Source organism: Chiroxiphia lanceolata, chromosome 14 (assembly GCF_009829145.1).
Source record: "Chiroxiphia lanceolata isolate bChiLan1 chromosome 14, bChiLan1.pri, whole genome shotgun sequence".
Lineage (NCBI taxonomy): Eukaryota > Metazoa > Chordata > Aves > Passeriformes > Pipridae > Chiroxiphia > Chiroxiphia lanceolata.
In genome coordinates this window covers 13,791,835-13,814,513 of record NC_045650.1, presented here as the reverse complement: position 1 = coordinate 13,814,513, position 22,679 = coordinate 13,791,835, and the positions used below count along the sequence as shown (strand labels likewise).

The window sequence follows — 22,679 nt, the reverse complement described above, 5'->3', positions numbered from 1 at the left end:
CTCTTAGTTTTTTATGAAATACTATATTGTAGCTACTAATCCAGTAAAATCTTTAATTGTACTTCAACAGACACTAATGTCATTTTCAAAATAAGATGAATCTCCTCTAAAACTGCAGAAGAAATGGGATTGTTAAAGTTAGTTTCAATACAGTGGTACTTTCATGATACTGCCAGTATCCTGAATGTACACAAGAGCTCCTTTACTATATAGAAGACCAAGATTGTAACTCAGATATTCTTCAAGCAACACACACACAAACACTTAGTTTTGCATTTCTGCAAGTACAATGCCTCTCAGTGGAATCAGAGGGAACTCATTATCATGTAGCAAGAAAAAACACTGAAGTCCTAAGCACTGAAAACAAAGGAACAGGAGCTTACCCGTTAAGGGAGATCCAGTGGGTCACGTTCAAAGTTCGCTCCCCCAGAAAGAGAGGAAACCATTATTACACAATGGATGAAATTAGTCAGAGCTATTTTAAAGCAAATAACTACAACTGAACTGATTGCCTCTTATCAGGCCCATAATCACCTTGCAAATATATTAAGTTATTAAATTTTGAACTGCAATAGCAATTATGCTAAATTGTTAAGCAACTGTTGCCTGTAGGGTATAAATTAGTCATAAGCCAGTTTTTACCACTTGCAGTCCTGTACTCTGGTGCTGAAGATTTTCCTCCAAAAACAGCATCAAAGTCCACATTAATTGTTGAAGAGGTGGTATTTGGAGGAGCTGAATGAAGAGGGAAACCTGAAAAAAAAGAGTTGAGTAATGAAATACACCCCTGAAGTAACACCACTAAATACAGTGAAACCAGAAAGTTTAAAAAAAAAAAAATTAAATTACCATCAACAGTCAGAGGATGATACACAGAAGCATATGTAGGTTTATGACCACTAAAGTCATCTTCGTAAAAAGAGAGAAGAAAATAAGATCAGTTTTAAAGAGAAAAAGGAAGAGGAGATGCAAGAACTAATTCTGGACTTAAAAATTAAAAATCTTAAATATTATAAAAATATTTTTTTATTTTACAGATTTGAAGAGCCAAGTAACTCCTGCATTCCCCATTACAAAAGAGAAAGGAGGTTGCAGTTTGAAAGAAATCCGCAAAAATTCCAGCAACACTGCAAGTCTTAGGACATCTATGTTGGGCAAACTGAACAAAATAATAATTTATTTCAACTATAGAAATAAAAGTTTAAGGAAACATATAATTTACTACACCTGGAATTAATGCACCATTTTCACTCCTTAATCAAAAGTGAAAATTGGCCCAAACCACAAAAAGATTACATGGCCCACTTTTATCAGCATTATTATTATCTCCAGTTGCAAATAAATTACATGGGGTTTGTTTGGTTTTTTACCACTAAACAGTTCCACCGTTTGTTTGGAGGAAAAAGAAGAATTGATGAAAGGGGTGGCAGATTTTACAGCTTCTTCAACTGGCTTCATGTCAAAGATGTCCAGATGAGGTGGAGAACCAACACAACCATTTGAAGACGAGAAAGGACCTTTCAGATGCAGAAGTGAAGGAAAGAATACAGAGTACAAATAATGGAAAAGAAAAACAGACTGAAATGATTGAATATGAGAATTTCTAGACAAAGTCAAATTGTAAATATTCCCCCTTGTGATCAGCTCATTTAGATACAAATTCTTAGTTTCAGATAAAAATCCTAATAGCTCTCTCTATTTAGGGAAAATAATTCTAGTATTATCACTGGATGAGAAGGAGAGAATGACAGAACATGTGTCAATCAAAGAAGTTAGATACTACATTTTTGGCTTCAATAATCTATCTTTTAAATAGCACATAAGGGTATCAAGTCCACCTATTAAAATATCAACATTTACCATGGTGTTAACATTGCCTTCTTTAGGCACTTGAGCCATTTCTTTGACATCTGATCATTCTCTGGAAGGATGAGTGAGGGTACAGAGAATGCTGTGCCCAAGAAACTAGGATACACAGCTTTATTACAAGAACTTTGAAGTTAGCAGTACCTTTTAAATGAAAAGTATATTAAATATTGCTTAATGAAATGGAAATACTAGTCCAGCATCTTTTCAGTTACATTTGCTTAGTTTATATTTCCCAGCATTTTTAAACTTTGACTTTTAGTTACACTTTTTCTGGCCTTTATTGAAGGGCTCCTTCATTCCATCTACTGGACATCAACACTACTGCTACATGTTAAAGAAAGTCTGCCAAAGCTTTCAGATTATTTACTTTATATTTTGTCAAGAACAGAAATGTTTGGATGCAAAGTAATTAACACTTAAGATGCGGATTCAATTAAGTATTGATCCTGTACTTTCTTCCTGTATTCTAAGAAGTCACCCATCACTAAGACAGTCAAATCAAGGTATGAGCTCACCTCCCCAAGCACTGCTTGCTGATGTTGATATAGCTGGAGTACTCTGCACAGTTGGAACAAATGCAGGCTGAAGATCAAAAAGATCACTAGAAAGGTTGGGCATGCTGAATAAGAAATGAGAGAGAGAGAGAGAAATATGAAGATATATAACAGGCATTGTATTTTTGTGTTACATGAACACTCACACCAATCTCATTTTCTCTTATTCACTAATAGCCCATCAATCATAGTGGTACAAAATCACATAATTTAGCATTTAACATACCCAAAGAATGCATCAGCAAAAGGTACTCGACAAGTAACTAGGATTGGTGCTTTACAGCCATTGTGGAGCTACAGGGCACTGCAGTAATTTCTGCTTCCTTCAGAAAGCAAAGTATCTCTCACCTATTTGTTGTGGGTGCTGGTGCAGCAAAGAGGTCAACAGCTACAGTGGTATTCACACTTTTTCCTGATAAAGTGCTTGGGGATGCTGATGTGGAAGTGGAATTTGATACTACAGAAATCTCTCTTAATCGCTGCTCCTGAAAGATGAGATACAGTTGGAATTTTAGTCTTATTAATTTATTAACCATTCAGTCCTAAACATCTTTTCCAAGAAGAAGTTTTAATTATGGTCTTAACAAATAAAAGCTATTCTTCTGTAAAGTTATTCTTCTGAAAACAGAAAAGTAATTGAGATCAGAGATAAAAGAGTATTTGTAATTTAAAATCAAGGTGAGACTTGATGTTTTAAATAATTATTTTTTAAGCTATCCACAACTGCCTAGTCAAGCTGCAGTCTAGATACCCTCCACAGCCACTCAGAGAAACAGGCCAGTGGACCTTTGCTCAGGAAGATGCATCTCCCTATTTTATGGATCTTCATAGTTCAATTCAGACGTTCAGAAATCAGTGAAAGTACATCCCACTAATATCCAGGTGGTGTTGCTCTTAAGCTGGCAACAGAATAATCTTGTTTACATTAATTTCAGGTTTACATCCCTCATTACTCTAGATATGTCCACTGCATTGATATAGCACAGGTCAAAGCACAGGTGTATGTTATACACAGCTGATGTTCCTCTCTCTCTGAGTGACCTCGCAAGCTTCCCTGCCTCTCTTATGCTAATCTGTATTCAAAAACAAAAAAATCTTGGAAAACAGAACTTGTTAAAAACATCATACCTTCAGGGCCTGCAGTCTAACTTGTTCCTCCTCCAATGCCTGCTGCTTTTCTTTCTCATCCATCCTGCTGAATGACATTCCTGTATTGGCAAGTGAGGAAACAGCACTGGATAGGGCACTAGCTCTAAAAAAGGTAATAATTAAAAAAAATTAGTTATTAAAAAAACTAAATCAGGTATACATCACTTACAGTTTAATGATCAAATGCCTTATCTAGTCGTGTGCCATTCTCCCCCCAGTCTCTTCTTCCTTTACTCTCTGGTACAAAAAAGCCCAACAACAGGGTTTGGTGACAAAGCAGCACGAGTATACAAAATCAATCATCAGGTTTCAGTGGGTAGGTAGGAACTGGAAAATCCGGAACATACCAGTTGTCTTTTTTTCTTTAAAGTCATCTAGACTAGACTGGAATGTTATTCAAATGGCAGAGACACAGGAAGCTTGTTTGTACATTATATAACAGCAATCAAAGCACAAGAGTTATTCCCTATTTAGTACACGCTTGAGCAGAATCCTGTGGCAGCAAATCCTCAAATTTTTGGGGAAAAAAAAAAATCTGAAGAGAATGCAACTCAGGAATGTAGCTCACACTGATACATTTATCAATATTTACCAAGTTTCTGTGTGGGAATGTCTGTGCCAAGAGATCTCTCTCTCTTCAGTCAGAAGTACTGTTCATACAATACTGACACCGTACTTGACAGAAAGAATAACAATTTCTGTCAGCACAGAACATCTAAGCTAATTTGGCTGTTCTGAGAAGGGACTGAAGAGCTTTTCTGAATAGGTTAACATAAAGTCATGGTCTGAAAGGTACACAATTGACAATAAAGATAAATACCATCTGATTGGGTAAGAAGGGTATCAAAATTCAAATACCTTAGAAATCTTACAAATCAAAGGACTTCAAACAAGTAAAAGCTAAAAGGAATAATATACAAGGTCTCAGCTCAGTGGTTTGTTACAGCCTAATCAGGCTGTAGTGACATGCAGTCATGCCTAGATTTCAAACATGGCTAAGCTATCAGACTAATACCCACTGGATGCTTCATTTATATTTCTAAGAAGAGACATTCAGAAGTGAATAAAATTCAAGAATACCAAGTGACTGAATCCTGAAAATTCTTAAAATAACACTGACAAATATTAAGTATTAGCACTGTTGTAATTCATTGGGTGCTCACCTGCTGGCAGCAGAGACTTCTTTTGTTTTCTTTCCCTCCACAGAAGCCAAATGCTGTTCCAGTGCCTCAAGCAAGCTACTGGGTGCCTAAAATTAAAAGTATTTATAAAACATTGCTTCTAATCAACACCTCATTGTTTAGCACACAGATGAATTTCCTCACCCACGAAAAACAAACAAAAACTCACACATGAATAATTGTGCCTTCGGGTTTTGCTGCCACCCTGCACACCCAGATCCTATCCACTCAGTAGTGGTTCTTTAAAAGGAGTGGGACACAGAGACATGAAGGAAGGATTCCCCCAGAACAAGTTGCCTTCTGCACATGCAAGTTGCATCTTTGGTTTTGGCAACAGTATTTGCTATGTTAAGATTAACTGAATAATCACAGCTGATTAAGCAGTGCTCCCCTAAACTCACGGAAGTCCCAAAACAAAGACTTGGTATTTTTGATCTCCTTTCTCATGTAACAACAAAAAGCCAGCCATTCTTCACTCGAGTATTTACAGTCAAAGGCTTATAGCAGAAACACTTGCCTACAGCAGGATGTTGGGTTTGATAAAATAGGGAATCAAATTCAACCTGATCCCAACAATACTACTGCAGACTGAGTAGCTGTTCAACATGTAACTATACAATAAGCCAACTCAATTACTCCAAGTGAAATAAATCCTACTGCAGATTCAGATGAAAGGAATGGACCTCTCAAGTTTTAATCTACTTGCCAGCTCAGTCCTCCTCACCTGGCAGGGTTTCAGAGACATTAAAGCCTCTCTTACCACTTGCCAACTTTCAATAGCTAAAACAGATATGACAGGCATTGTTTGGAGGAAAAACAAGCTTGCCCTTGTGTAGCCCTTCTGTACCAAAAGTTAGATCAAGTAATTTCCTGGAAAGAGGAAAAATATTATTTACACAAGGTTTTGGCAAGCTCCCCTTTGAAATACTGAGCACAGTTCTAGAGTCCAGTGAAGGCCAGTTCAAGCTAGATGAATCAAGAGATGGAGGGGGAAAAAAAAGTACTTAGAATAATCCTATAAAACTTCTTGTCTTAAAATTAAGGTCTGAGCTTGTATTTAAGTAGAGCTAGGTAAGCTAAGACATAAGATAGTGTAGCTACTTCAACAACAGGTCATGAATAAATTTGGTGTTTGACCTAGACAGCTAAAGCCCAAGGGGGACATTTTGAAATACTGTTCTGGAAAGGTATCAGAACCAAAAAAAAAAAAAATCACCCCTCCATACTTTTACCTTTTAGGAGGCACAATAGTTTGCAAAAGGCATTGCGTGGCACAACTATATCGATAATAACAGAAGCCTGTGCCCTAATTCCAGAAATCTTTTTTTTTTCTCCCAAGGCCACTCTAAAACTTATTTGTATGGAAAAGCATATTCTATACTTACTATTTCTAAAACCCTCTAAACGACCCCCTCAACCACAAGAACTAAACCCAACAAACCTCCTCTGAACTTTCTTATTGCTGCACACATCCAACAAAACATCAAATTTTGAGTGAACAGAGTAGTTTTATGTCAGAAAAGATGCCTGGGCTAATACAGGCATTATGACATGAGAAATGCTGTATTTTATGATTCAGCCTCCCTCCCCCCACAGAAAGACATCTGACAGACTAACATCCATACAGAGGGAAATGATCCAGTTACATTCATGAAATACAGTAACAGCTATAAACAGAACACAAGCAACATCACTGTGAAACAGGGTATCTACAAAGAAAAACATTTTCTTTATAGGAGCAGGCAAAATGGCACTATTAAGAGATTCTAGCAAATCCTTTTAATGTGGCACTAAATGGATGTACAGTTACTTAACTCATGTTAAATGTCATGAAATTTTCTATGTAAGTGGAAGGCTTAACAGTGGAACTGAAATTGCCAAAATACACAGGATGCTGATGTCTACCACCAGTTCAAAGTTGCCTTTGTCATGTAAGTGCACTTACAACAGAACAGCTGAGGCATTAGAAATAAAATGTTAAATCCCCCTGTTCTCAGTAAATAAAGAAACCCTACCTGCTTTCAAGAGCCTTATAATGACCCAGTTAAGTGGACAAGTGCACACAAACCCAGTGAGGTATAAATAACTTCAGACTTGAGTATAATGTGATTAGCATAATACAGACCAGCTGAATACTGCACTACTAATCAACAGACAAAGTAAGATGCTAAGATCAAACACCAACAGAAAACATCAAACTACTGTTTTCACTCATTACCTGCTCTTACCCTGATGGTTACAGTCATATTTCTTTCCTACCAAAAAGGCCTAGAAGTTCTTGATGGGATTAATATAAATTGCTAGGAGCAAACATTAGAGATTTGTACTTTGAAGCATGTATGGTTTCAGATGGAAAACATATGCAGGCAGTAATGAATACCACTAACAATGGAAGCTTGTGGTTTAGATTTGATTTCCACATTAAAAAGACACTGAAGTTTTAGCAAATCTTCACACTACATACATTTTTACATGATTGACCCACAAAATTTAATTTCATGAAGGTGGTGCAGGATTAGCTGTGACTGTTCAAAGCTTATGCATTAAATTTTTACTGTTTCTCAGTGACTCCACTTAAACAGCTCAAGTACTCTAGAGCTCTAATACAATCCAGTTTATTGCCCCAGTGTCCTGACAGGTGGCTCTTCATTCCACCCATCAGGTTGCCCTGCACTGCAGAAATAATGACAAACACCTCTGTGCTGCTGGGTTGGCCCTACGTGAGAAATACACCATCCCTGCGAGCTGAGGGAGCTCACAAAGAGCCCCTTTGTTCATTGCTGTGGACTGTCACTGTTTCCTTTCACCAGGTCACACCATCTTTTTCACCTCCCTTCTGCCCCTCAGTTTATCCTCCCTGGAAGGTGTTTCCCTGCACTCCACCTTTCAGGGTAAGTTTCCCAGCACACAACCTGCACTGTGCAGTCCCTCATACACTGAGTAACAGTGAAGCTGGAATTGAGTGCTGATATAGAAACATCCAATTTATTCAGACCACAGGGGACAGAAAAAATTCTTGACTGAACTGACTGTAATCTTTGAGTGTGTTGGAAGACATTAAGTTACAGTGAAATGGAAGGTTTTCCTCTAGGCATGGCAAGATGTTTGTGGCTTACCTTGCCAGGGATCCTCTGTGAAAAAAGAAATAGAAGTTCTTGAAAAATATTTTCTGTGAGTTTTATTGCTTTAAACAATCAAAAAAAAAAAAAGCTTATTACGAGCTTCAAAGTTTGAGTACATTTAATGCATGGTAAAAGTTACCAAACACATTTCCCATATATAAATACATAGAACGGAATATAGTCTCAAGAAGAATCATTACTATGACACACATCAACCTTTTAAAAACACAGAGAACAAAACAGTTGGGTTAATCAATATACTGTGTATACTGACCTGAGTAAGATCTGGAATGTCACCCTGATCAATTCCAACTTGCTGGGTTTACAAAAAACAAAGAAGAAAAAAAAGTACATTAATACATGCAGTGACAATGAAAATAAAACCCAGCAATATCTGAATATTACATAGAAACTAACATTTAAAAAGGGATATTCACAGCTTTCTGAACTGGTACAAGTTCCACTAGGAACACATCTCAGACATCACAAATGCGTTAAAGTGCATCTCAAGGCAAACCCAACTTTTCATCCTGCCTGACTTTCATGCAGAAAAGTCTACTGGGATCATTAGAAACACCCACATTGCTTACTGCAACTAGATTTTTTAGCAGTTACATTAAAGGAGGGCACTGTAAATAGACTGTAACATTAAGTTTATACTTTTGGACCATTCATAAAATTTGTATCAACACTTCAGAAAATTTACTATGTTCTTCTCTGTCTAATAAAAAAAAGGATACCCAAGAATCTCATGTTAATGAGTTTATACAATCTTTGAAATACCTAATCTGTAGAATACTTCACTGTACAGCAATCTTTGTGAAGTTGTTTTTATGAATATTGATACTGTACCAGTACAGACAGCTACATTAGATCCTTCCCCTAGATGTAGATTTATTTACCTCTGCTACTTTGAGGAATTCTGACAGTTTGGTCATTCTGGCGAGAAATTTTTTGTAAATATCCAAGCCTTCTTTGCACTGGTTCTTCTTCATATCAAAATATCTTTCTGAGGATGCAAATAAAGCTCTTGTAAGATAATACCCTCCCCAACAAAAGGCTGACACAGTATTATAAAAGTTAATTCAAGACAAACTTCAGGGAGAGAACAGACAGGAGTAACTCAAAGCTATTTGGATTTTGAAGTTTACCTTAATACCTGACACCTTTTGTGATAAGTCAGTCAACACAAAACCACTGATTTTTCTGTTTCAGAGTATTAGCCTATAATGCAAAGCTTTATTAAGCATGGATTTGAATCACTGCAAATTGTTAAATTAGGTATTATGGTGAATATTTTCAAAAAGCTTATTAGCTGGAAATGAGGCAAATTATTTTAGCATTTGAAAATATTCCTGGCACATATTTATATTTTTAGATGCTGTATCAATACATTTTGATGTCTCTAGATGGGCTTAAAATCCAAAAGGCATTAGAATGGCTACTGAAGTGAGTACATATCCTGAACTGACCTGCCAAAAGGAGTATCAAACACATCCTTCACTTTTTATGGTTTTGCCCTCTTTACTTAAAAATATTTCACTTGGTCAAAACTAATGGATTAACAGAAAAAACTGATCAGAAATTTGATTAAATAGTAATTAAAAGGCTTTGTTCAAAGTTTATCACTCTTTTACAAGAAACCCTACTTGTCATCTAATTGGCTCACGTAGATTCAGGTACCAGTTAAAAGGTGAACAGTCAAGCTATAAAGAAGGTACAGGAAAACAGAAGTCAGTCATATTGTGACTATTTTAAATACTCAAAATACCAGATATCTCATTATACTTTTACAGTCCAGCTGCAAAGGTTATCCACTGCACATTTATGGTATCCTTGTTTCATTCTCACCAGTCACTGTCTCATCTCCGTTTCTGTTTCAACATCTGTTCTTCCAGGTAGAAGCTTAAGCCTATGCTACCTGCCACTAAAACTAAGACAGGCTTAATTTAACAGTAATAGAGCAGAGAATTCATCAGGAAACGGCAGTCAGAAATTGTCTATATTCCTTAATTTTCTCAATACCTTCACAAGTTCAAAAGCTAAAAAAATTCTCACATACCTAAAAGATTAATAATCCCTTCATTGTATGCTGCAAAAAGTCTAATGGAATCTTTAAAGAGGAGCATAAAGGCAGCATTTATAACACCATTTGTTAGTTCATTTGGATTTGCCTGTGTAGAAAGCAATGAGAAAGTACATTAGTATTTAACAAAATAACGAAACTCTCACTTCAAAATGAGAGAGTTTTACTTAACACTGAGTTTAAAGTACTTGCATCAAAATCAAGGAGTGCATCAAGCTGGTTCTGTATGATTGGAAGGGTTTTCAGAAGCTTTTCAGGATTCATAGTTCTCATCACTCCATCTATCCTACAGATAGATAGACACAGATTTACAAGTTACAAAGAGACCTTAGCACATTATGCTCTTTCAGCAATACAATATTGCTTCAAAGAGTCAAAAGAACACCTTTCTATGACAAGCTCAAGAACAACTGGATTCCAGCCCCTGCAATAGGAAAGATCTAACAAAAGAAGTAACAGTCTTACCCTCTTTTCATTTTGGTGAAGTCAACTGCTACAAGTCTATATGAAAGTGCTTTTTCATTCAAGTATCTGCTGTATCGCCTAATGAAGGTAGACATATCATAGCCTAAAAAGTTAAGCATTTGTAAGTCAGACATTTTAAAGAGGTACAGTTCATTTTAAGTTCTTTTCAAGAACTATCCTCCTACTAGCCCATTTTACATCAACTTCCTTAAAAAGCCCTTCATAGCACTTTCTAGAGTCTCAAGATCGACTATTTTTCACCTTGAGATGTGATGTTACAGTTTCTTCCCAACTTGCTAAGATTAGGAAAGCATTTGTTGCAATTATGAGAATAAACACCTAAACACATTAAAATATTAGACAAGAACCAAGCATAAAATATCAGTAAAGAACCCAGCAGTTCTTGTTAAGATGTTATTGAAATTAACCAAAATAGTATTCCTAGTAAAATGTTGAAGAGCTTGGTAACAACTTACAATAAAAATGTTTTTTTGCCATTAGCAAGTACTTAAAGGACTTAGAGATGTGGAGTTCTCACTATTTATAAAACACATCCTGGTTACCATTCCATGCACCTTAACAGTAAACATTTACCCCTGAAGCATTAAAATGCAATGGCAGAAGTTATTATTGTGCTGATAATTCATCAGGTTTATTCTAATGAGCCTTAAGAGTTCACCTTCTGAAGTTCATAGCTGTGTGTGCAATGCTACATACACCACAGAAAATTTCTAGCACTCATGCACGGTGTCTCATGCAATACAAATCATAATACCCTTCAATTTAAATGTCATTTGTCTCCTGGAGTGCACCTACACATGCACTGTCACAGAGGAAAAAAAGCAGTGGAGTTATTTCCTTCAGTGAAAGATCCTTACCCTGCATGGCACTTTTGTCCAGGTAGTTATTTAAGTTGAACAAAGTATTTCGGGATGCAAGATACTGGATAAAGCGCTGTTGGTGAAAAAAAGTTGGGAATGTAATTGTTGTGAGAGTTGAAACACTTGAGTAAGAAAACTACACTTACCATGTAACCTCTATCAACAACAGAATTTGGTTAAAAGGGAAAAATTTAGAGGAAAACCTGAAAACACTCACTAACAAAGCCTCTGAAGTCCAAAGCTCTATCTGGCAAAAGTATAGATTTAAATTAATACAGACATCACTGCCTGTGAATAAAATACTAATAATCCTAGAGGAAGCTGTTTCATTAACTTTGTAGTTTAGAACAGACAAGCTGGAAAACACAAAACAAAAACACCACTTGCATTATTCAAGCTCCCAAAGTTTGCTGTAGAAGAGGAAGACAGGCTTAACTACGCAGTTCAAAAGTAGTGAATAAGAATAATGGTTCTGAACTGTGGTGAGCAGCACCACTGGGGTGATAACCATATCCTTTTATATATAATGCAGTGATCTGACTAAACAATGTTTAAGTTTTGACAAATAATAGCTGGCTAATATTAAAAGAGTAAGAGACAAACACATCCAGGTAAGCAAGGTAGTTTAAAAAGCTTCTCTGCCACTATCACATACAGATCTCCCGTGATTTTCATTTCTTGACTTTCTTGCTTGTTTGTATGTGTTTTAGTGCATAAAAGAGAATTATGATAAATATGGCTTAAGGGACTTGCTTTGATCTGAAATGCTCTGCTGCCACAGAATGCAGGGCCTGTTCCTTCACTCTCCATGGTGGAAATCCACCCTCCTGCCAGGCTGGGACTGTTGTACTCTGTAAAGCAGCATGTGTTCAGTGAGGCTCAGGACAGCACCTGCTCCTGGGAACTGTAATAGAGGGCTTAGCACAGTAACGAGCAAATCCTTCTCACAGGTACTATTTAAACTGAAATCAATTTAACCTTCCAGTGATTCCCCAACTTGTCACATACCACCTCATCAGCAACTCCAGAGGTAGGCTTTGTCTACCAACAGTTCAGGCTCTGTTTTTTCTTATTCTGCTTTCCAGTTGACTTATCTGTACATCTTATTACTGCATTCAGAGATATACAAGCAAAACAGTAGCAACATGATCAGGAACAGAACAGTGATATTCAAAGGGTTTCTATCCATATATATTTCAAAATTAGCTACTGTTCTGAATCTCATTTTAAAAGGGACAAGGCTAACTCTCAACCACTCAGATGTCAGGGGTCTTATGCTGCAAAATGCACAGGTAAGGGGAGTTTCACCCAAAACTTCATCTTGAGAAAAGGCAGTTATCTTGAACAAGAAACTGCAAGACAGTGATTGCTCTGGCAACATTTTGACCCTCTCTTATGTTTACTTTTACTTAAAATAGAAGTCCAACATCTGATAATTTTTTATTTGCTTCAGAAAAAGCCTCTTTTAATGTATTAGGAGAGTGAGGAGTACACTCATGTTCCACCTGAAATTATAGAACTAATGTTCCAGCCACGTTATCTCAGCAGGTATAAAGGAATTCTCTCAAATTCCAAATACACCTGTTCAAAGCTGAGGAGCAGATTTGGTATAGACATAAAAATTCAACTCTTCTGCCAGCACAAAACACTGTATGGGCAAACAGATACTGGCTAGTGGCCCACAACTCTAAGTTTTGATTTTTTTATTTTTTTCTGTGATTCAGTTTGTGGTTTGTTTGGTTTTCTTCCTTGCAAGTTTCATTGTGCAGATATGAACTGGAAAAAGTTTATTCCCTCTTGGAAAAAGAGGGAATAAACAAGCTGATTTACAGCATTCAGTTTAGCTTTATACTTGTAATAAGTAGTAAATTCCAAGCAGTGAATTTTACATTGCAATATTCCTTATTTCAGTCTATTATTTGTTGAAAACACAGCTTAAACAGGTAAATAATCTGAGGAGCTGCTAAGGAAAAGCACACTATGTTTTACAGGTCATTTCAATCAAGTTCACAGAGCATTGCAGAGAGGAGGCAAAGACCAAGCTTTCAGAGCAGTTTAATGGCTGGTGGGTACTTGAGGAGTCATCACTTTAATATTACTGGTAGTCAACAATCATTTCTTAGGTCAATGACTGCACAGATTTAGGACTGTCATCTCACCAAAGTTTAGCTTTTAATGTAGGGATTGTACAACAGAGGCTACATTTCTAATGCCATGTTAGTGACTGGGATGCATTTCATAAATTGTGATGAAATAATTTAAGTGAATCAAATGCAGTAGAAATATGTTTCAGGGGAATGTAAACAGCAACAACATCTGAAAGTTTAGCCCATCAGATGATGACTTGCAGGATCAAATATTCCAGTCATCATATTCCTCTCCCCTCTAGTACATATTCTTCCTTATCTGTTTTAAGGTTGGCTGCACATTTATGGAGGGCTAACAGGACTCTTCTGCTGTGCTCTTCCTGATAAGCACTACCCTAATGAAGTAAAGCTCATCAGAAGTCTTTCAAGTCTCTATCCTACAAAGGTCACTCATTATTTCCTCACAGCCCAATCGAGATACCTGCAGGTAAATTGCAAACACTGATGTATTTTGGTATTGAAATAATGAAGGAATATATTTTTGTTTTTGACAAGTACTTTACAGCCACCAGCTGAGGAAAAAACAAAGACCCTGGAAAACTGAAATACACATCTAATGCCTTACAGATTGAGACAATGTTTTAAAAGCCATAAAGGAGACCTTAACAGAACTAATCATGTCTTACCTCGTTTCCATACATCATGAGGTGGTGTGTTGTAATTAGAGCTTTGAACACTACAACCCAGCTACTGTTTGCAGTTCTCTCAAAGAGTGTGTCTGCCAACTGTGGAATATTCACATTCATTTCATTTGTGCACTGTATTAGATCTAAATTAAAGGGGAAAAAAAGCATAATAATGAGTTACATGCTCAAAGAGGATCAACACATTATTTTGTGTTTTTACATTGAGAATTCTTACTGTAAGCATGAACTTCAGTTCTTTGCTTAAGAAATAACTGAGGTCTTTTAGACTCCTTCCTCAAATTCACTACATTTTACTGAAGGACTCCAAGTATGAACTTCAAAGGCATTTCAGTAATTTTATGGAGTCCCAATACTTCATTAACAAATAACTCGTTCCATTAGAAACCCAACAGAGCCCAAATTAGTGTTTGAAAGCCAGTGTAGACTTTCTGGGTGCTCAATGTCTGAGGTCACTCAATTTAAACAAAAAATGAAAATCCAAGAAGCAAGGAAAGTTGAGACATCCATACCTCATGGGATCAACAGGTAGTAAGTACTTTGCCACTCCAACCTAAGCCTGAGTACTGACACACATGACAGCAAATGAGATGCTACAAACCTGTAAAATAAGCCTCCTTTCTGTAAGAATTAAGAGCAAGAACTTGCATCTACACATCTTTCCACTTAGCTAAAAAAGCCTAATCACCAGCCTACTGACTATTTTGTGGTGAATCATGGCAGGTGTCAGGCTTTCGTATAAAAAAGCTCTTTGTGTCCAAGACTGATAATAAACTCAACAGTAGAACATTAACTTGGCAGGTCAGAGACAGAGCTTCAAGCCTCTGCCTGAGTATCGGTACAAAACTGGACCAGGCTCCAGCAGACACGTGGGAAAGCACCTGCCTGAGAAGGTACTTGCTGAGAAGGGAGCAAAGAACTGAATCCAGGACTGCTCTAAACCCCTCAAGACATGCACATCAGACATGTTCTCTCTCTGTACTAAATTTGGCTCAGGTGTGATCAAAGTACACCCTAAGGACTGGGCAAGGCCAGTAAAACAAACATCTGGTTTGAAAAGCTTCCTTTGTGGCCTCTCCTTTAAGCCAAGCCTGTGAGCAGACTGTTGGTAGCAGAGCCCATTGCTGTTTGTGTGGCTTGTCTGGATAAGGACCTGAGGAAGGGCAGGTGCCTGGGAAGCTGGGAAACAACTGAATTCCGAGGTGATGGCACCACTGAAACTGCTCTGTCTTATAAGCAGCATGTAGAGGACAGACTACATTATCATAAGCAATTTAAATGTGAACTTAGAGCTCACACATCGATAGTTTAGGACAAAATACCTCATAGAAATATTACACTTAGAATTTACATCTAACGCACAGAATATATTATAGATGTATCTTAATTAAAGATCAGTTTATTAGGAACAAAAAGTCCTTTGATTAAGGATCACTGTTTAAAATAATTTAATAACCAGAGTAATTTTAACGGGGTAAAGAATTTTAGATATTATCTTGTTCAGGTAGAAAGCTATAAAATGGAAATTACAGTAAGTTACTAATTTTGCTCTGATGTCAAAGGCTTCCATATATATACAAAACATGCAGCTGGGATGAAAACTTTCACCCTTATTAGTAACACGCAAAAATGCTGAAATAACTGCACAAAAACAAAAGCCCTGAAGTTTTAAGCAAGCTATACATCAAAATCTTATTGCTGAGTAGTGTTAAAATAGTTCAATATTTACAAAGGTGAAGTTTCTCAAAAAACAAGCCATTTGGTAGACACTGCTCATGGTTGTATCATCATCAGATGCTCTGTCATTTTAAAAAGTACTTTAACCTAGAAGTCCAAACAGTCCATAGGCAATTACTGCCCTACAGAATGAAGAAAGTTCCAATTCCATAATTTATACTTAGAAAAATCTTAATTCCACAGCCTCATCACTGAATGAGAACTTTGTTATAACGTTTCTAAGTTGTCTCAAAACACATTAAGGCAAGTTTGTCTTCCTAAACCCAATCAGTTTATAAGCAAGCATAACAGACAGACATGGAAATACCAAACAAGCATCAGTACCTGAAGTGTCTGTAACCAGCACAGAAATGTTACAGGACTGTTACAAGTCCTACTATCAGTTTATAAAAACCAACCAACCAAAAAAACAACCAACAAGAATCCCCCAAACTCTATAAAGAGCAACACCTATAACACCACTAGGTAACAGTTAAAGAAATTCAATTGATCTGCTCAGGTCAAAGACTGCATGGATAGCCTACGGAAAATATTATTTCTGCACAAAGTCTTTTTCCTTCACACAACCACTAAGTCAGATTTTTCACTGAGGATTTTTCACTATTAAGTGTGCTTATTAAATAATAGCTGAAACCGGGAGGGAAGATCCAGGTTAAAACCCAAACCCTTTCTACTCTCCAGTCAGGTTAGCCAAGCTATTTTCATTCCTATTTTGCCAGCACTCTCCACATAGATTTCAATCTCTTCACCTTCCCTAAGGTTTCCCAGCAGGTATTCCAGCAGATCCTAAAATGATGCTGAACACCTGGGGGATCCCTTGCACATTTGTATGTCTAGGACTGCTACTGAGTGTTCCTACAGTGCTGTTCAGGCACAATGTGACAGGAATCCTGCTGTTCACACCTGTACCTAATGCTGTAGCTGATGACCTCTCCTTAAGCCCACATCCGTAAAAAAAGCTTTGGCTTATCTTGCCAGCACAAGTTTACTTCCACAAGAAGCCATGCCAAAAACACAAACAACCCTGATCTTTCATTCCAAAATCTCCTTCAACACACAAACACATAAGCCACAGTTGCCAACACTGAAGAACACATGCTTAGACAAAGAAAACATCTCTAAAATACTAAACTAAGGAAAAAAATCTCTTATAGGCCAAAATTGGACTTTCTTAAGAGTGTGTTGCAAAAGCAGAAGTTTAAAAGGACTCTTTAATAACCTTACCCAGGGTAATTTTTTTTAAATGATATTTTACAACTAGTAATAAAAAAAAGCTGGCATCACATTTCAATTCTACCAATTGAGATCCATAAAAAGAAAAGCAAGTGCCATTTCTCTAATACAATTCTTCTAAGTCTGCAATAGGAATATCTACACAGAAACAACTGTATGGATCTGTTACAGCTGGTGGCACAGGAGGAAAAGGCTATTAAACCCATACATCTGGGAGTATAAGAGAACACATGCACCTGAGAGACTGACAGCTGGGCAACTGTAATATGGATGCTGGCAGCAAAAACTGGAATGAAATGCATAGGGTGAGTGAGGCTCATTTTCTTATCGCACTACTTATATAAACACTTCACAACTCAAAGCATTTTGCCAATTACCCAGAGGAATCATTTCAACTGCAAGTGAAGCTGTGGTGCTATTTCTAGAATGGAATTTAGAAACATGTTAACATCACATAAGGAAAAAAAAAAGAAAAAAGAAAAAAAAAATCAAACAGCTTTAAAGCAGAAGAGCACCACAGGGGTTTTCAAGCAGCCTGGAAGAGCTGTGGAAATCTTACTGCCTAGAAGAGGACTGAGGATTTCTCTTCCACAGCTCATCTGAAATACTGGCACATCATCTGTGAAACTATACAGCTCTTCAGAAAGCAGCATGCAAAAATCCAGATATAAAAAAGAAACCCAACCCAAAATATACATATAACAGGTTTTTGGAAAATTCTCAGTCAGGCATTAACAAAAACTGACATACTATTCAACTTTCAAGAAAGTCATAACTTTCTTGAGTCAGGAATCTCCCTCAAGAGAACTGTAAATACATAGCTTAAAGGCAACCATAATGGTTTAATATTCACGTATTTCTTCCATTTTGTCATGGGACAGAAACTGCTCTAAGACAGATGTAAAAATTAAGACCACTTTCCTCAGTCACACAGTCTTGAAAAAAAATACATTTCCTTTTTGAAAGTTGCACCATAGATGACACATTACCAAAAGATAAAACAACAGAGCTACTTCAGCAAGCTTTCTCAATGTAGCCAAGGAGTGCAACAATTCTTGCTAGAAGACTTAAAACATAGCACCTGACTGATAAAAATATTTTTATGCCCATGTGCTCTTTTAATAAACAGCTGAGATCAATCTTTAAGTTTCAGTTATGTAATAACAGCTAAATCTGAACTTCCAGTTACTTTACCAGAAGAAAGCAATTCAGCTATTCTGTCCCACTTCCCCACTAAACAAGGATACAGGGCAGACAGCCCATAAAGTTTCTTTAAAAAGCTAAACATAAACCCTATTGATAGATCCCAACGATATTAACTTTTTTCTTTGTTCAAGTTAAATTTCCTCAATTATTGTAATGAAAAGCTTCAATGATTACTAAAGAACTTCAAATTAAACACAGCTACTCCTCTGTGTAAAGAGTTCAAGAAAATGTCTTTGTTCTGTATCACAGTTTACACATCTCTGCAAGAACCACACTGCCTCAGCACCTACCCGACTGTCAAGAGCTTTGGCGGCCAAAAGGGAGAATGAGAATGGGCAGGTACAAAAATCAACCCCAAACTGAGTCATAATGTGATATTATTGGCAAAATATATAGTTTGTGATAGTTTGGTGGAGACTTCGCCCTTCTCCTAAAACAACACGCTTAAGAGACTAATTCTGTTCAATAATACAATTGTATACCTGAATTATCACTTCTAACAAGATTTCCAAAGCTTGTGTATGTATAGGAGTGTTAAGTTTTAATGAGTAACATTAACTACTTTCCCCTTCCCTGCTCTTCTTAAGTGGGCTGTATACAAGTTAAGCAGGAGTTGCTTTTTCCATTATTAGTGTGTTCATTTAAAAGTTTAAGATGCAATTGATTTAGGGGGTTGTATTTTTCTAAATTTCAGTCTACACACAAGTCTGCTCTGCCAGTTACCAACTTGGCTACAGCTTTAATTTATCCTTTTTTTATTATGACTCTTCAGTAGTTAGACAAGAAGAGGTTTGTCTCCAAAAGCATAACAGCCCCATTCCACTGCAAACCAGGCTCAGGAGGCTGAGGGCAGTGAGAGAACCCACACTGGGAAAGAGGAGACAAGACCTTCAGGTGCTCCACTAAGAGGAAAGATCAGCCTCTATATGACATTCTGCATTATCTGAAAATATTACAAAATACTACAGAAATAGATCTGCTGACTTATTTAGGACACCGTGACCTACTTTAAAAGGTAAATCCCCAAGTATTCCCATTGACATTGCTTAGGTTTTGGGGATGGGTTTTTTGTGGGTGTTTTTTCACTCTTCAAGAAAAATATGACTATACTACTCAGCAATTAGTAGTCAGACAAACCCCAAGACTCTTAAATACTAGTTCACACACTGCACATATAACATTTTCCTGTAAAAACTATGTTGTCATACCACAGTTTTTCTTGCTGAGAAAACTTGGCAATAAGGGGATTTTCAGAATTAATCTGAACAGAGTGCACAAACTGATACCCCTCCACAATCCCTGATACAACGATAGCAACTCTCAAAAAAATGTTCTTGTTAAAGCTTTTTCCTGAGTAGCAATTACAAATAGTACCAGATGGTGTATCATTTTGAATGACACACACATGTAGTGACCAGGGTCCAACTACCAGTATTTTACATTAAATCCAAGCTATATTTTTGTCCATAATTTACTTAAATTGGGAAGTACTTGCACTGTATCTTGGAAAACATATATTGTGCGATTTTTCCAGAGATGACAGTATTTAGTACTCACCTGTTCACATTTAATAAAAGGAAGTCTTGTGTAGAAGTGAAAAATTAAGAAGTGCCACTCAAAGGGTTGCAGAGGTTTGAAAAGCAGTGCCTGGATATGCTCAGTGAAGACTGGAGCATGTTCATTGGGATTTTTTTTAACCCCTTTGCAGACATATTTGAGGTACCATATTTCACATCTTTTTTTCCCTACCCCACCAAAGCATTCCTGTATTTCAGACACTAGTCACAAGAAGAAGATTTTTGTTTGTCTTAGACCAAAGTCTGATCAAGTAAATTACACCAGAACATGGAACTCATCACAGAAGGGGACCTTCAGGAGAGACTGAGTGACAGCTCTAAACAGGTTTAGATCAAAAGACATTCAGAGGAACTTGTTAGTCAAAAAGCAATCTCAGTTTATGTTACTCTCAGGAATTTTTCCATGTTTCCATTTTCTTATTTTTTGGGGGTGACTTTTGGTAGATGACGTTATTTTAAGGATATTTTCAAACAGCACACTACCTCTTTTAAGATTCAAAAGCTTTCAAACTATTGAGCAAACTGTCACCACTTTCTGGCTTCCTGTTATGTTGCCATTTCTGGACTCAAGGGTTACCTCATTAACTTGTTCTACCACAGGCACAAGACAAGATAAAATAAGGTAATGCAAAAAGGTGTCTTTAAAAAAGAAATTGTCAGTTACCCAGTTTTAAAGCTTTTAATTTCAACACAGTAGCTGCAATATCCACTACTGTAGCTAGATCCCACCCATTCAGATCAGTAACAAATGAAATATATATTTGGTTAGGTTATTTTTAACTGTTTGATCCACATCGAATGGTCTCGCACAAGCCTGTATGAACAAACGAGTGTCACAGCGTCACACAGCCAAACTACCCTCAAACCATATAAACCCTACAGTGTTTCTTCAGAGAGCCTCAACAGCAGACTCCCTTTAGTACCTTCAACTTGTACGAGGGCTGCAAAACTACCTGCCAGCCTTTGAAGAAACGGGCAAAAGGCTTTACGCCTTTATCCCTCTAATGGAAACACACACTTATTTCACTTTTACTAGCTGGGGAACAGGTGTGCTGCGCAACGAGCAAGGTTTGAAGCATTCACTGCCCTTCTCAGCAAACAGCAACTGCGATTGATATCCCGTTATTAAAACCTGAAGCGAAGCAACACCACTGATACTGCTGTAGACTTCAAGGGTAACTTTCTGCACCTTTTTGGTACACAGAAGGGAGTTTCAGCATATTAAGTATATCAGCGGCAACATACTCTTATCGAGGAGAAATCCACTGGTCCACCTACGCCCTTCCCTTCACTCCTAATCTTTTTACCTCGTTTCATGAGCCGCAAGACAAAACGCTGTGATATTTCGGGAAATGACAGAAATATTTAACCGGCTGCAGTCCAGCGGATGCACAGAAGGACAGAACAGTGCTAAAAAAATTGCATTCTGGCTCACAGCAGTAAACCCACCTTTTCCCCAGGTGCCGGATTAACAAGCACCACTGTAGCCAGAGCACATGAGCTAAGAAGCTCTCACCGGGAAGAGCTTGTGAGGTTGGAATATTTTTGCTTCCCGGGCGCCACAGGGCATTACAAACCTCACTCCCTCCACGTGGAAAATAAGTTCTGGAGCTCACGGTACTCAGGTCCACCCAGATTTACACGACACCCCCCAAGTGCGAGTGGCCGGCTCTTGCCTCCCCCCCGCCCGCAGCCCCAGGGCAGCAAAGCCGCCTCGGAGCTCCAACCCCGGCCCCGCCGCCGGGTCCTACTCACAGTCCAGGTGCTTCTTCTTGGGGCCCATCACCTCGTGGGTCGTCGCCTTGCACACAGCCTTGGCCACGGCCGAGCCGGTCACGCTGTGCTGCGCCGCCGTGATGCGGTCGGTGATCGACTGCCCCGACATCATCGCCGCGGCCCTGCCGGCGGCTCCCCCGCGGTCCCCCCGCAAGGCCGGGGCGGCGGCTCCCCCGCAAGGCCGGGGGCGAGCGCAGCCTCCCGGGGGAAGGGCGCCGGCGGCTCCCTCCGGCGGGAGCGCTCGCCGGGCTCCGCCTCAGCGGCTCCTCTCGGCCGCGCCGACAGGGGCTCTTCCCGCTGCTCCGCGCTGCGGCGGCGGTGCTCCCTCGGCTCCCAGCGGTGGCGATCCCCTGGTTCCCGGCGGCGGTGCTCCCCCGGCTCCCGGCGCCGCTCGGCGCTGCCGCTGCTCCTCCCGCGGGTGCGCCCCGGCTTTCCCTTTCACATTTGCGCTCACAGACAAAATGGCGGCGGCCGCGGCGTCAGGTGACCGCGCGCCCGCCCCGCTCCCGCCCCGCCGCCCCTGAGCGGGGCCGGAGCCCGGTGGGAATGGGGCTGGAGAGGGGCCGGAGGGGGCAGGAGAGGGGCAGGATCCCGCGGGAGTGGGGCCGGGGCCCGACCGGAGCGGGCCGCCCCTCCCGCCGGGCCTCAGGTGTCCCGCGGGCGGCGGGGACCAGCCCCCCCCGCCCCAGGTATAGCTCGGGTGCTCCGTGACCCGCCGCCCCCAGAATCACGGAAAAGGCCTCTGAGATCGTCGAGTCCGACCTATGACCGAACACCACCGTGTCAACCGGACCATGACACTGAGTGCCACGTCCCGTCTTTCCTTACATGCCTCCAGGGACGGTGACTCCACTACCTCCCTGGGCAGCCCATTCCAATGTCCAATCACCCTTCCCGTGAAGGAATTCCTCCTAATGCCCAGCCTAAACTTCCACTGGCACAGCTTGAGACTATGTCCTCTTGGCCTGTCATTAGTTGCCAACCCTCCTGGCAACAACCTCCTGTCGGAGTTGCCCGACAGCTCTTTGTTCTCTGTGTGGGTGTGACATTAA

General features: G+C 39.0%; 1 protein-coding gene across 10 annotated transcripts in view; it reads right to left on the bottom strand.

The window, feature by feature from the left end:
- The window catches only part of LOC116793890 (prefoldin subunit 3), a 41,065-nt gene extending 19,007 nt beyond the window's left edge, over positions 1-22,058 (bottom strand). For 3 of the 10 annotated variants that reach the window (XM_032702076.1, XM_032702075.1, XM_032702079.1), the window contains exons 1-16: positions 21,607-22,058; positions 14,081-14,223; positions 11,305-11,380; positions 10,427-10,529; positions 10,154-10,247; positions 9,938-10,049; positions 8,778-8,884; positions 8,150-8,191; positions 7,870-7,884; positions 4,736-4,821; positions 3,552-3,675; positions 2,772-2,908; positions 2,385-2,488; positions 1,371-1,517; positions 850-909; positions 643-753 (exon numbers count right to left, since the gene is read on the bottom strand). In XM_032702076.1, coding sequence (XP_032557967.1) covers positions 643-753; positions 850-909; positions 1,371-1,517; positions 2,385-2,488; positions 2,772-2,908; positions 3,552-3,675; positions 4,736-4,821; positions 7,870-7,884; positions 8,150-8,191; positions 8,778-8,884; positions 9,938-10,049; positions 10,154-10,247; positions 10,427-10,529; positions 11,305-11,380; positions 14,081-14,223; positions 21,607-21,739 — 1,594 coding nt within the window. In that variant the 5' untranslated portion in view covers positions 21,740-22,058. The remainder of the gene's footprint in view (positions 1-642; positions 754-849; positions 910-1,370; positions 1,518-2,384; positions 2,489-2,771; positions 2,909-3,551; positions 3,676-4,735; positions 4,822-7,869; positions 7,885-8,149; positions 8,192-8,777; positions 8,885-9,937; positions 10,050-10,153; positions 10,248-10,426; positions 10,530-11,304; positions 11,381-14,080; positions 14,224-21,606) is intronic. The other 7 variants (XM_032702086.1, XM_032702074.1, XM_032702081.1 and 4 more) reach the window with 6 other exon arrangements.
- Between the last annotated feature and the right edge of the window lie 621 nt (positions 22,059-22,679).